Source organism: Daucus carota, chromosome 6 (assembly GCF_001625215.2).
Source record: "Daucus carota subsp. sativus chromosome 6, DH1 v3.0, whole genome shotgun sequence".
Taxonomy (NCBI): Eukaryota; Viridiplantae; Streptophyta; class Magnoliopsida; order Apiales; family Apiaceae; genus Daucus; species Daucus carota.
In genome coordinates, this window is record NC_030386.2 from 28,583,120 (window position 1) to 28,598,467 (window position 15,348).

The 15,348-nt window shown below is 33.1% G+C and overlaps 2 protein-coding genes across 2 annotated transcripts; both read left to right on the forward strand.

The window, feature by feature from the left end:
* Positions 1-4,559: 4,559 nt before the first annotated feature.
* LOC108224691 (transcription activator GLK1) lies at positions 4,560-8,826 on the forward strand. The gene is made up of 6 exons (XM_017399382.2): positions 4,560-5,198; positions 6,422-6,562; positions 6,935-7,252; positions 7,710-7,769; positions 7,958-8,065; positions 8,504-8,826. Exons 1-6 carry the CDS (start codon positions 4,698-4,700, stop codon positions 8,657-8,659), a joined length of 1,284 nt encoding a protein of 427 aa, XP_017254871.1. The 5' UTR covers positions 4,560-4,697; the 3' UTR covers positions 8,660-8,826.
* Positions 8,827-13,127: 4,301 nt separating this feature from the next.
* Positions 13,128-13,721, forward strand: LOC108226200 (protein E6). The gene has a single exon (XM_017401145.2). It carries the CDS (start codon positions 13,128-13,130, stop codon positions 13,719-13,721), a length of 594 nt encoding a protein of 197 aa, XP_017256634.2.
* The last annotated feature ends 1,627 nt before the right edge of the window (positions 13,722-15,348 follow it).

The window sequence follows — 15,348 nt, forward strand, 5'->3', positions numbered from 1 at the left end:
TAAAATATTAATAACATATTATTTTTAAATTATAGCCAACCAATATAGGCTGTACCATTGAAGCAAAATGTCTTACAGGTTCAGCAAATTTTATATAGTCAACGCCGTTGGAGATGGTCCAAGAATCGAATTTAGAGACGATGGAAAGAAACTTTATCATTTTCTTTAAAACTTTTATTTAAGATTGAGGATTGAATTCAGATCGGCATGATAGAAAATATAATCTCCCACGTTTCCTTGATTATATTTAAGATTGGTCACATGCAGTATAAAGGACGTGAATATTTTGAGAGAAAGACGGTAAAAAGTGAATCTCAGGGATATATTTTATAACACTAGGTGTCAAATGATTGTTGCAACAACTATTAATAGGGGTGTGCATTCGGTTCGGTTAACCGAAAACCGAACCGAATAACCGAAAAAAATTCGGTTCGGTTAACCAAATTACAAATTTCGGTTCGGTTTTCGGTAGGAAAATTTCTGAAATTCGGTTATTCGGTATTTCGGTTTTTAACCGCGGTTAACCGAAAAACCGAAATAATAACCGAACTTTTCTGTATTTTATAAAATATTGATTCCCTGGTTGAATTAATATACTCCTGCTAGCATGTGCTTGGCTGTTCATATATAACTGGACTCTCTACTTCTCCGGCCCCGGATTCAATTCAAGGAATTCATCAGTCAACTCACTCATCCCATGCGATTCATTAACCCATTTGATTCACTGAAGGCTGAAGCACTGCATCACTCCAGAACTGGATGCTGGAGTCTGGAGCAACATACTAGCTGGAATAGACATTCAAGAAGCAGAAATCCAAGCATTTGAGCACCCAAAAACTTGAATTTCTTAATTTATTAAATTGCTGATCAAACTAAACTTAAACTTTTTGAATGTTTTTTTGCAATTTTGATATTTTTCTTAAAATTCGGTTTCAAATTTCGGTTTTCGGTAAAAACCGAATTATTTATTTCGGTTTCGGTTTAAAACCGAATATATTTCGGTTTCGGTTTCGGTTAACCGAATGCACACCCTAACTATTAACTGTTGTTTTACAGCAAAAACATATCAATCTTTTTGTGTATGTAGTGCGTTCAGAAATTTATCCATTTTAGAACTTTTTTCTTTTCGTGATAAAAGGAGCGGATAGTTTATTAATAACAACTAATTATGTCACAGATCATCTCCCATTTATCATTGTTATAAGAGAGTGAAATTTTGAAGATTTGTTACATACTAGTCTTAAATTTGTGCGAGACGAGATAAAATCCAAATTTTTATTGTTATTTTAATTTTTAATATTATTATATCTTTTTTATCCAAAAAATTATTATTATTATTATATCTTTTTTATATGAGAAATTAATATACTTTAATAAGTGCAATTTTACTTTCATTTAGCTAATTATAAATTATACTTTTATACTTTATATTTCTTATTTATAATAAAAATGATATTACATATGTTATATCAGTTGCTAACGACCTCCTATATGTCTTCGACTACGATACTAAAAATTTAAGAATACCAGTTATATATGATTTTTTTTTATAGCCGCTAACAGACTCTAATCCAACCTGTGACCAAGAGGATACAGGTCCTCGTCCCTCTTTTAACCCGCTGAACTAACTCTTGCGGGTATTTTGTTTGTGTTGGCGGATAATATTGAAGTTAAGAAAAATTACGTTGGTCAGTTTTTTATTATTTGTATATTTCTATTTATTTATACATTTTTGTTAGATTTTTATAATAATATAAAGAAAAGGATATTTTGAAAATGATAAAAAAATATGTAATCGGAAGCTTATTGTCGTTCGCGATAAATGCGCATGTCACATATGTCTGATTTGGTAAGAAGTCCTTGTTTACCGGAACGTCTTAAAACACTATCGGTGCGAACTTCGTGATGGCGACAAACATTTTTGCTAATTTTGTCTACTGATCGACCCGCTTAATAATCAATTAATACATTTATATTGATCTGTCCTAATATCCACCTTTATTATAATCAGGTCGCTCAAGGGAAATGCTGGAAGAAAAGAAACCACAAACACATTATGTATATACATATAGATGCTGATTAATCTTGAAATATCTTGATTTTATTAGAGAAAACCGAAAAAAATAAGGACTAGCGAACTATGAATCTTTTGCTCAATTTTGGAAATCCGTTGTATATTTGCTGAAGAAACTAGAAAGCAACATTTAGAGGAGAAACGATAGTGCTACTTTGGCTACTTGCTATAAGTTACAAAACACGTATCATAAGAAGATATTCGATTACATAACTTCAAAATTCACAGAGTTATACACCGACAGTATTTAACTCGATGAATATTCATTCCTCCGTTCTAGTAGGAAAAAACTAGCTAGGCGAATGATTATAACATAGAGCGGTTAAAGATTTTTTAGGTAGTATAGTTAGAGGGTTGTCTGTGTCACTGTGTGCTAGTGTAATAGGGTTGTCTTCTATGAGCCTATGACTAGTACTCCCTCTGTTTCTTTAAACTTTGCCCATTACATGAATGGCGCAGGTTTTAAGGTGATTACATGGTGAGTAACTGCTGAGTAACTATCATTGACTTTTATTCACATACAACACATGCATGATCCACCACTGATACACTAAACCAATAGAATGCAAGAATAAATTTGAACACCAATCAGAATTCAAGATTACCTATACACGGATTAGGCTAAATTTCATACAACCAAATACAGATATGTACCTTCTTTTGGTTTTTTAACAGATGTGTTAAATTGACCAGGCATATGTATATAAAATAGTTATATTCAGTGGCCCAAAATAGAAAGGAGAAAAGTATTTTGAATTACCTTAAAAGGAAAGTGGGAAAAGTATTTAGGGACGGAGGGAGTAATATTCATGTTGCTGATGCCGTAACTTATCAAATGCATGTCCGTTCTCTTTTGTTGTGTGCAGTGTACATAGTGCATGCATAGTCACTGATATGACTCGCAAGGTCAACATCCGACTGCTTCATAGAGTATGAGTAATTCATTGATGATGTTTATCATCAAGCTATTCATAATTAATTGAGTGTTCAATTAGTTTTCATGACAGGGTTTGTACAATGCATGGCAGCCGTAGCAATATACTCCTTTGCCGAGTCATGAAACAAATCGCGAATGGTTTAATGTTAAAGCTGTATTACATCCTCTCTTTTCGTTCGAAAGTCGAGAGTTCAAGATTCTGACAAATGTAGTTTAGATATAAAAGGTTCCTGTATCACAATTTTATATAAGTAGACTTGGACTTTAGACTTTGGTTCTGTTCATTTGGAGTAAATGGAATGAAGAAAGAATATAATGAATTTTGTACTCTAAAATGATGTTGATCAAATAAAATGTATATAATTTTCATTACTTCAATCATTCCAACCTTATTATTTTAACTATAACTCTAACCCACATGTTTTGGAAGGAATGCTCATTCCATTTCAACATCATGTTTCTTCACAATCTTTCTGACAAAAAAATTAACTACATTCATATTTTATCACTATTATTTCATACTTTTTTCTTTCTTCTTTAAACTTCTATATAATTTTTCATTCCATTCTCCCTTCATTCCGAACACAGCCTTAGAGTTGGTGATTTTAGCTTAGAAGAGTGAATCATAATTGAGGTAAATATTATGGGGTTAAGAAGAAATTGAGAGTGCAGAAGCTGAACGCCGAGAAGGTGGGCATGGGAATTGACAGAGAGGAGGAAAGGGACGCAACTTACACGTTAAGACAGAGACAAAGAGAGAGTGACCCATTAGAAAATGAAATGTATTTTGTTACCTTTTTAATTCATCCTATTTCAGATTCCAGACCAGTCAATTTATTTATTGCGCCTCTTAATTAATGATAGTGATTTTTGGTACTATTACATTATTTTACTTTTCAACTCATATCAGAAGATGCAACGGCAACCCCACTAACCATCTGTACAATACTATCCCGGATTTAGGAATGTGTCTGTCGTAATGTCTCAGAACTCACGGCGCTCCTCGCGCAAGAAAACCACTGAACACAACATTTGTACTTCACAGTTTGCTTATGTCTCACACTCATTTATTTTTCATATATTATACATTCACGATTCTCTTCATTTCATTCTTTCGTACGCGATTTTTATGATAATTATGTTCGTAATCAGCAATTCGGCTGAAAATAGATTTTTCCTTAAACAGTCCAAGTAATACTTTGTTATTTGGTTGAAAACAGTTTTTTTCCCCGAAACAATCCAAGTAATATTTTAAATCTAGCTATATCCTCTTGACATCAACTTGACCTGCTACATCCTCTCGTGTGTCGATAGAAAATTGCGAAACGTAGCAGGAGAGGCATTTTAAACTTCCAAAAAAAGGGCATCCACATGCATTATTTTTATTATTGTTACGAGTATAATAAGAGAGTCCTGAAGCGAGCCAAAACAAAAACATATATACAAAATCTACGTGCCTTGAACTCAAGTTGTGGTGCACATCCAAACTCACCACATTCCATTTAACCAACAACTCACTATATATATACACCCTTATTATTACTATTATTCACTGGCTTTGTATATAAAATTGCTTTCATCTCTCTCGAATCTTCATCGGAAAATTCTTTACATGCAATAATTTATTAATACTCGAATACTTGCACCATAATATTGTACAAGTACCTCAGAAGTTCGTTTCACACTATGCTTAGTGTGGCTCGTTTGAGGAACACTAAAGATGAAAGAGCTGGAGAAAAGATTGATAATAATCTCTTCATCGGAGGAGGAAGCGGCGATATCAACGACTTCCCTGATTTCTCGACCGATAATTTGCTGGACAGTATTGACTTCGATGACCTCTTCGTTGGCATGGAAAACGAAGTCGATGTGCTTCCCGATCTGGAAATGGACTCCGACATTCTCGGTGACTTCTCTGTCAGTGGCGGCGAAGAATCTGAGTTTGTGAATTATAATAATTCAGCAGCGTCTGGTTCAGCTGAAAACACTGATGCGAAGAATAGCAACTCGGCGAGCAGCACCAAGGAAGATAACAAAGTCTCGGATTCGGGCTCGGGGAGTTCGAGTTTGATTAATCAAGGAGAAGAAATCTTGAGTAAGAGAGAAAATAAGTCTTCATCTGCCAAGGGAGCTGCGGAAAAAGGGAAAAAATCATCGAAAAATCATCAAGGCAAGAGGAAAGTAAAGGTAATTAGTTAGTACTATTTTTGCTCATTTATATATATAGCTAGATTTAGGACATGGAGCTACTAAGATTTGCTCGTTTTCCGAATTTATAGGAGGAATATTACTACAAAACCTAACCTCAGCTAATAGCTAAGTACACAAATGAAGACTAACTGAATCAACTTCTAAGACTAGCATCAGACATGCATTATAGCATTATTGGTCGTCTCTTTTATAAGAGTCTTATTACTTTTAATTATACTAGCTTATAGCCCGTGCAAGGCACCGGAGCTTTTTAATTATTTATAAATTTTTTAAATATATTTTAAATGGTGTGAAAAAAAATTAATTTATAAATAATAAATTAAAATTGTATGTATCATGTCAATGTATTAAATTCTTTCTATCAAATTTTAAATTATTTTAAGTAGAATATGTGACGCCAACTCCTATTAGATTATATTTATAAATTTATTTTATATTAGAATTATTATAATGTGATTTAAATATTTTTCTAAAAATTTTTCTGGTTCGAGATTAAAATTGAGAAACACAATTTGTTTTGAATTAAGAAGATGAATCATAAACATGCAATAAGATGGTAGAATTTGCTTTGGATTAAGAAAAAGTTTTTGTATTCGTTCCTCATATAAATCGGGCTTATTTATTTTGAAATATATTAGATAAAAATAATTTTGTGACGGTGCGATTTATATGATTCTACAAATAAAATTGGTAGAAAATATTTATTTTGGATTAAAAAAAATCATAAACACGTGAAATACAGAATTTGTTTTGGATTCAGAAAAGGAATTATAAACATGTAAGTAGATATCAGTTGTTTTATGGAACAGAAGTTAATTTTGTTATAATTTAACGGTGCTTATTGTTCAATATAGGATCCGATGGATAAAAATAATTTTTTGACGGTGTGATTTATATGATTCTATAATTAAAATTTGTAGGAAATATTTATTTTGGATTAAAAAAACCAAAAACACATGAAAGACATAATTTGTTTTGGATTCGGAAAAGGAATTATAAACATGCAAGTAGATGTCAGTTTCCCTATAGAACAGAATTTAATTTTGTTCTAATCTAACGGTGCTTATTTGTTCAATATACGATCCAACGGATGATAAGTTTTTGAACCATAGGACCATGCGACCAAATTATCTCCCTTACGCTTATTATATATAAGTATATAATGTGATATATTTAAAAGTTGGGATGTGTTTGTGCAGGTTGATTGGACACCAGAACTGCACAGAAGATTTGTGCAAGTAGTGGAACAGTTAGGGGTGGACAAGGCAGTCCCTTCAAGAATCTTGGAGCTTATGGGAATAGACTGTCTAACTCGTCACAACATTGCTAGCCATCTTCAGGTACGCGCACATGATTAGTCTATGCCTAATTATATTTACCAACTAATTTTATCAATATTTGATTTTTGGGCTATGATTAGCAATACAATATTTGTAATGGGAAAAATGGTTGAATCGATAACCTAGCTACTAGTTACATGCATGTCAGTATTTTTTCACGTATCTGATTAAGAAATTCATTAATACTGCATGTATCGGACACATGAAGAACTGGTCTTAATTTGCTTTAGTTGTTATCGATTGGATTAATATAAATACAAAGGAAAATTTAACGGAGAAAAAGATCATTGTGTTTAAGGTCCACTGTTACAGCTAGGTATGTATATATGAGAAATATATTAATAAACTGCGAATAATATGATATAATTGCAGAAATATCGATCTCACCGGAAACATTTGCTAGCACGAGAAGCTGAGGCAGCAAGCTGGAGCCAAAGGCGACAGATATACAGTGGTGGTGCTCTAGAAGGATGCAAGAGAGAAATGATTAGTACCAATCCTAACTGGTTTACACCCACCGTAGGCTTCCCGCCAGTGGCACCCATGCCTCATTTCAGACCATTGCACGTATGGGGACATCCCTCCATGGATCAAAGGCACATTTGGCCGAAACACAATTTCCCCCCTAATTCAAGGCCACCAGTTATATGGCCAGCTCCTGCAGTAGCCCCATCCTCCCACTTACAACAGGTAATTCAATCATTGTTTTTTCTTAACATTTATAAATTGTCGACATTAAATTAGTCGGAGATAGGCCTGTTTAATTAAGTCAGTCAGAAAAGTACCTTAATCGGTTTGAATTCGGTTAACACGAATGAGAAAGAGACATCAATACATCTGTGTTGTGCAATCTCATTGATTATCATTCCATTTCAACTAGTTCAAATCTCATTAGAGGTCGTTTGATAACATGCATTTCATTTCAAATGACAGGATTTGAGTTGTCATTTCAATTCTCAGATTTATACTTATATTTGAATGTTTGGATTTCAAATGAAATCCAATTTCCAAACAGACTATTTGACCAAATCCTGAATTTCAAATGAAATCTAGGTTCACAAACAAGTCACCGAATTTATAGTTTTTAAAGTGTTGCATGCTATCACAATTTCTCACTACAAATGCTTGTTCTTGCTAATGTCTATAGGTTCCAAATACTATGCCACATGGAACACCTTGCTTTCAGCCACCACCTCCGACAGCAACGGTAACTACTCATGCTACACACACGCATCTACAGTTCTATCTTTTCAGAGCTGTTTATCAAGTGCAAGTGCATGTGGACTGAGTTTGGAAACATCTATAAAAACAAAACATGAATAGTCTTTGCAGCTCTTTCATTTACTTTTTGGCTCCCAACTAAATAATATATATGGATTATTTGTCACCGCGCAGAACTTTGCTGCTCCACCAGCGGTCCCGGGCCTTCCACCCCGTGCCATGTTCAAAGCAGACTCCATCGCTGCTCAAGCTTGCCCCCACCCTCCCATTGACTTCCATCCGGTAATCTAGCTAGCTTTCCTATTTTTATGATTATTTACTCGATGGTCCGCTTTTCATTTTTTTTTTTTTTTTTTTTTGACAAATTTTTTAGGTATATTAAATAATTTCAAGAGTGACTTCTCGTAAATGTACTTGACTTGCATGATTGATTGACAAGAACAATGATTTACGAGAAGTAACATTAATAAATACGCAATGATTTCTGGGGACATATATACATGCATGTAAGAGAACAGTATTTGCTGGACCAGTACTTTGCTCAACTTAATTTACTGTTTGGTCTCTATCAGAATCCATAGCTGGTTTCTTTGTTACTTTTCGGACTACCATTTTTTTTAAAACGTTATTAGGAAGAGGATTTATCAGAATTATTATACCATTACACGCATAATTAATTAATACTGTATCTAATTGCTCGATATATATAACATATTGCAGTCAAAGGAGAGCATAGATGCAGCTCTTGAAGATGTATTAACGAAGCCATGGCTGCCACTTCCGCTGGGGCTGAAACCTCCGTCAACGGATAGTGTAGTAGTGGAGCTCCATCGTCAAGGCATCGAAAAAATTCCGCCCACTAGTACTAGTGGTTGAGCTTACTTACAACCCTTCTCTCTCTATATATATATATATTTGAGAACCTCTCTTAGCTTGCTTCTGCGATTTTTCAGCCCCGAAAAGAAGCCCCTCAATTCGACGACGTTTCATGTATCTAGATCTTCAGAATCTATATATATTTATAAACAACTTTTGTTTTTTTAGCTTTTTCTGGTTTATCTATCGACTCGCATGATTAAATTGTTTTACTTCTACCAGAGAGGTTGATTCTGTATTTTCTCGCAATATTGAGAAGATCGTAACGTCCGGTAATAAGCTGGGAATGGCGCTTACAATTATGTCGTGAGACTAAAGAATAGTGTCAGGCAGTCAGGGATTCAAAATAATTTTCAATTTTTTTTTTTTTTTGAATATAAGCACTTGCATTAAAATTCCTCCAACATAAGATTACAAGTAATAAAATCTGGAGCAGAGCTATTCCACTCCTGAAGACCAGACATAAAACATACAGCCCTAGATAACAAGTGAGCTATCTGGTTCGCAGACCTATGAATAAAGACAAATAAAATAGGATAATCCCCTCCTTCCCTGAACATCATCAACCAAAAATTTAGCATCCGATTCAAACACACATTTGTTGGCTCGCCCATGACAGTGCCTCTTTAAGACCGAGAGCTTCTGCTTTCCGAGGTTGAAATCGACCATGTACAATATTTCTTTGACATAAGTACATGCATGTTTCCGATTTAGTTGCAATTGCTGAAAGGAGGGCATTCTATATATTATTTGGTTCTCTCAGGATCTTACCCCTGTATATATATATTGTTTTTCAATTCAAGTTCCGCAGTCTTTGTTCCTATTTGAATGTAGATTGAGAATCATTAAATTTTTCTGTGAGATATGACCAAGATATATAGCTCGGTGAGCCTCATCATTAATCTGGGTCCTTCAATTTTTATCAAATTTTTTTTTTAATAAATGAGTTCATTCAATAATAAAAGGTCATACAACATCAACATAAACAGTCGCGTCGAACAAACAAAATACTGAAACAATCACCAATCAATCCATTCTTCTTGGAGATAAAATTACGTGATTTGTTGAAGATGATATATACACATGCTTCGTCACTTTCGCTTTCACCGTAACCAGTTTGAGCTATCGACTGAGAATGCAATTCCCGAACAACTTTCATTACTAAATCAAACATCATACTCACACAAATGGTGAGAAAATAACAAAACTCACACAAACGGTGAGACAACAAAAACCAAAACCACAACCTAGCAATCTTAAATTTGCAAATGCGTAAATGAAATACTAGCTAAACCAAAACAATCCTTAGATTCGGGGAACAAACCCACAAAAACAAGATACTCCGACCACTGTCGAGAACAAAATCACCGCGAAGAACGAGAAATCCGTAATTCCGTGGAATTGAGATCTAAGAGAAAGAAGGTCAAATCGAAAAAGGTTTTGAATCCTCATATCCAAAAACACAAACTAATACCAAAACTTAAGAAAAAAACTTTAAAACGAATTTTATTGAAAGAAGGAATAACAAACAAAGAAAATAAAAGATTTTGGGGCTTTCCACCGGTTGAGATCCGGTGAAAGCCCCCGACTGCCAAGCAAGAAACGAAAGAGACGCACGAGAGAAAGATAGGGTTTGGGGAGAATTACGTGAGACTGTTTATCAAAGATATTCGAACTGATATCTTTCAAGATTAACATTATTTAGTTAAGTTCCTCCTTGTTATCCCTACGTTTGTACGAGTATGACACTCAAATCAAGCTTTGGTCATTTTTATTTTTGATCGGTGAAGGTAAGATAGACACTATTACTCTATTAATAGTAGTGAATGTAGAACAACAATCAATTAAAGAGAAGCATAATTCTAATTTCAAAGATGTGCACGCCGAGCACGGTTATTGTCAAAAAAATCGATTAAAAGAGAAAATGAATGGAAAAAAGACTGAGTTTTAGCGTGTGTTTGGGAATAAAGCTTCTGGCCTTAAAAGCTCAGAAGCTTGTTTTCTCTTTTTTGTGGTCTGTTTGGCAATAGTGTTGAAGTGCTTATTCCAACCAAAAAAAGCCTTTGAAAAAAAGCTTGATTTCCTAACTTTTTTTCGTACCCAGCTTTTAACTTTTTTCTAGACCAACTCAGCAGATTTCTCTCGCTGCATTATATTCTGTTTCATGCTAGATTGCTATCGTTTTTGACCAATGATTTTCTTATTTTTTGTTCTTGCTAAACTATTTCATGTAATAATAATGAAAGGTATCTTTTTACTTGTATTAAATAAATATAAGTATTAAATAAATGATGTATCTTTTTATTTGTATTATCTGCGGTTATTACTTTTTTCTTTTAACGCAGGGTTTAATATTTTGTAATTGTAAAATATTTCATGTATTAATAATAAAAGGTCTTATATATCATACTTTATTTTTTAAAAGAAACAAATTATTATGTTATAAAATTACGAAATGATACCAACTTATAAGTTAAGTTATCCAAACACTTAAAAAACTTATAAGTCACGTTATCCAAACACTTTTGATAGGTTATAAGAGCAAGTCCAATGCTAGATGCTATATATCTATTGCTATTGCTATAATATAGCATCAAAAAGTGTTTTTTGGTGTTAAAATAAACACTATTGCTATATATCTATTGCTATTACTAGTTTCAAATTTAACCAACTCATTAACTTTTACCTAACTTTTATATAGAACCAACTCATTGACTTTTACCTAACTCATTAACTCATTAACTAGTTTCCAATTTCTAGCTATTAATGATGTGGCAACATGGATGGATCCATCTTTGATTTCAAATATAGAACCAAAGATGCATCTATGCATGGATGCATCCAAATATAGCACCCCTTTGGAGTTGAGTTTTTTTACTTTTGATGTTATAATATAGCAATAGAACCAAGTATAGCATTGCATTGGAGTTGCTCTAAGCCCATACCAACTTCTCACTTTTAATCCACTTCTTTACCTTAAGTAGTAAGTCACTTCTTTTAAACTCAGTCAAACGGCCTCTTAATTTGGATGATAAGAGAACGAAATATTGTGATTTAGTCTTCGAGGTCTTCAAAATTTTGTGATCTCTATAAAATTTTCTTTTTTATTATCTAAATTTTTGATATAAATTTTTATCATATAAAATTATGAAAAAATAATAGACTATTTGTCTAATACTCCTACATACGCACACATATATGCTACGTGAACAATCATTGACATGCAGATTTAATTTATTACTTTGGCATGAAATGTATAGGACGTGAACAATAATAGCCTTAAAGATAAGAAAGGCAGTCACTTCGACACACGAGGTGTTCTTTCTTTTTATGGACAATATTAGTGGACCTCTGTTTGCCACACATTTTCTGTCAACTCTTTTGTACTGTGTTACAGACTGTGTAATAATTGTCTCTTCTGTCGATCCTTATAATCCGTTCCTCCCTCCGTCCAAGTCATTTGTATACAAATGACTGGGACACGGAGACCAAGAAAAAGTGTAAAAAATGAGTAAAGTTAGATGAAAAGTGAGTATAGTGGTGGGACCCATTTATATTTAAGTAATAGATTTGAGATAGTGTGGGAAAGTAGTGGGTGTAATAGTGTTTATATTATTATAGAATGGAGATAGCGGAGGAAAGTAGTGGGTGTAATAGTGTTTATATTATTATAGAATGAAGATAGTGGAAGAAAGAAGTTGGTGTAATGTTATTTTATATTATAAAAATTACTATTTTTGGTATGTTTACAATTGGTGGGACGTTTCAAAAAAGAAACTGTATACAATTCATTGGGACGGAGGGAGTATGTGATACTTTGGTAAGAATTTTGTGATTGAAAACCAAAACTGTAAAATCGTAAATTATATTACATATCTGGGTAAACATCGTCTCTGTCGATTTTTTTTTTCTATTCACCATATACGTCTTATAATTTAGTTTTCGGTACCTCTGACAAGACTTTTGCGACTAGAAAACAAAATGGTAAAGTCACAAATTATATTACAGTCCGGGATTATAGAGATGAAAAAAGCGCTAATTATATAATACTTGTTGTGAGAACAATTTTGATGATGGTCATCTTCTTCTTTATTATGAAATGATGGGCATCTTTGAAATAATGCTAATTTGAATAATTAAATAAAATAGCACTTCCAAACAGACTATTAAATTATGCTTCAAAAAAGGTCTTCTATATGATCCACTTTGGATGCAAGTAGGTTTTGGAGTGAGGAAGAACTAATATAATTCTGATTCTCTTGTGTAATATATATGCAACCTACTGAGAAAAGTGCGCAAAGCAAATACTGAAAATTAAGGATAGGAAAGAATCTCGTCCCAAAATTAGAGAAACTGCAAAATCCCGGCGATTACTCATACATATCAATTACCCGATGTGATGCTTTCGCTTATATATAGACCATCTCACTCTAATTTGGATCGTTTAATTTATCTTGAATACAATACAATGGCTAGCTATGCAATTGCCCTCTCTTTGCTCCTTGCGACAGTGCTTCTTGCCACTCTCAAAGTTGAGGCCAGAGAGATGCAATATTTTTCCCACTTTAATATTCCACAGGACGAGCAATCCGCTTTAAAACCCGTACCAGAAATCAATAATTATAACAGGCGCAACTTCGAAAATCACGAGATCGACATCCCAACAGAAGAATTCATCGCAAACATTCAAAAAGATTCTGCGGAAAGTAATAGCTTCCCTCACGGTTTTGATAAAAATTCTTATATCACTGCGCCGCAAGGCGTGCATGCATCGGAGAACAAGGAATTCGAATTAACCGCCGAAGAACAAAAATTCTTCAATGAGAAAGATCGGATGAATGGCTACACCAACATGAAGGTACGCGAGAATGTTAATGCTAAGGAGGCGCAAGGGATGAGTGATACGAGGACTCTAGAAAACGGCAAGTACTATTATAACCCTATGAGCGATATTAGAGCCAGTGGTAAATATAACAGTGCGTACAAGTCCAAGTATGATGAGTTTCGACATTTGGAAGACTTCGAATTTAATCCTCAAAATCCAGAGGGATATTTTCCTTGATCGACAAGGTTCGAAATTTGTAAGTGGAGTTTGATTAGCGAATGCTTTTTGCTTCATGAATGTTTATGGGTTTCTGTTATATAAATAAATACGTGTATCCTTTTTATTCAGTTGATGCATTACATTATTTTTGTACTGCATGCATGCATTGTTTTATTTTGTTTTGGCAATTGGCATGACGTTGTCACCAGAACACTGAACGAGTTAGTTATGAGAAATTTATTAATCGTGTTGCTCGTAACGGATTAGGTTTTTTCTAAAATCTAATTGCTATTATTAGTGTAATAAATTGAGGCGGCATTTTGCATATTTGGTAATATCAAAGTACTTTATCTGCCATAATATGGTGATTCAAGAAATAGAATTATTACAATTTTCTATACCTAAGATTTAATTTGACCCTAAACTTTTATTTGAAAAATTAATCCTCTGTACATGAGGTTTGCGTTGCTGTCCAACGACTGGCTTGCAGCTTAAAGCTGGAGCCTGTTTGACTCCACAATTAAAAATATTTGTTTGTATAATAAGATGCAAATGGCATAAATTTTGAAATAGTCTAGAAACAGCCTCAATGTCAAAAGCTAGTTTAAGATATTTTTTTAAGTAAATTAATATTTTTTGATTAAAATTACTTATAAAATATAAATTATATATAAATTACTTTTATTTTTATTATAATATTTTTAATAACTTATAAGTAATTAATAAATTAAAATTATCTAAGTAAATAATTTAAACTACTATATTATCATATAAATTATGTTAAGTCATAAATCATAACATTAATCAGTCATAAATCGATCAAACTGAAAGCGGTATGAGATTTTAAAATAATAGTAATCACGAAGCAAAAGTGAACTTCGTTGAAGTCCAAGATACACCTTAACAAAATAAATTAACATGTAAAAATAGAAATGAAATCAAGACAAATCCAAACTCAAATTTGATATTTTATTAAGTGAAAATGCTATAATCTAAATTTTTGATATTAAATGAATGGAACTGGAATATGGATAGAATTTAATGAAATGGAATCACTTTGTGGTCCCTATGAAATTAGGCCCCGAAGGGGGTCACTACGAAGAAGTTCCGGGAGGTACGAAAAAGTTTCGAGTTCATATTGTTCATGGGCTGAGAACGAGAATATAGTGTTTTTTAGATCTTTATAAGAAGAAAAGAGACCTCAATTTGGATCTGTGCGAGGATTTGGTACACGAACACCAAAATCAATTTGGGTCGAATACAAATTTCATTTTATATACATGAAAATACATAATATAAATATAATTCTGTGTAAAAGATATTATATGTATATATATATATATAATTTTTTTTATTGAATTTATAAAATACATGAAAAATACACTATGCGTTTTGAAATGAATATGAACTTAAGATAAGGTACACAAATCCGAAACGGATTGGATATGAATTCCACTTTCAAATACAAAAAAACACGAGAATACATGACACTAATTACACGATATGATATCATTGTCAAGTCTAATAACGGGTCGTTTGGTTCGAGGAGTGGTATCGGGTTGGAATGAGGAATCGGGTTAAGGTGGTATGGGTTTGAGGTATCATATCTGATATCATGTGTTTGGTTGAGTGCTGGAATCAATAT

Excerpts from the sequence above, each read along its gene's own strand:
- LOC108226200 (XM_017401145.2), top strand. The coding sequence starts at position 13,128 with ATGGCTAGCTATGCAATTGCCCTCTCTTTGCTCCTTGCGACAGTGCTT.
- LOC108224691 (XM_017399382.2), top strand. The coding sequence starts at position 4,698 with ATGCTTAGTGTGGCTCGTTTGAGGAACACTAAAGATGAAAGAGCTGGA. Across the intron at positions 5,199-6,421 it reads AAGGCAAGAGGAAAGTAAAG|GTTGATTGGACACCAGAACT; the intron begins GTAATTAGTTAG and ends GTGTTTGTGCAG. Across the intron at positions 8,066-8,503 it reads CTCCCATTGACTTCCATCCG|TCAAAGGAGAGCATAGATGC; the intron begins GTAATCTAGCTA and ends AACATATTGCAG.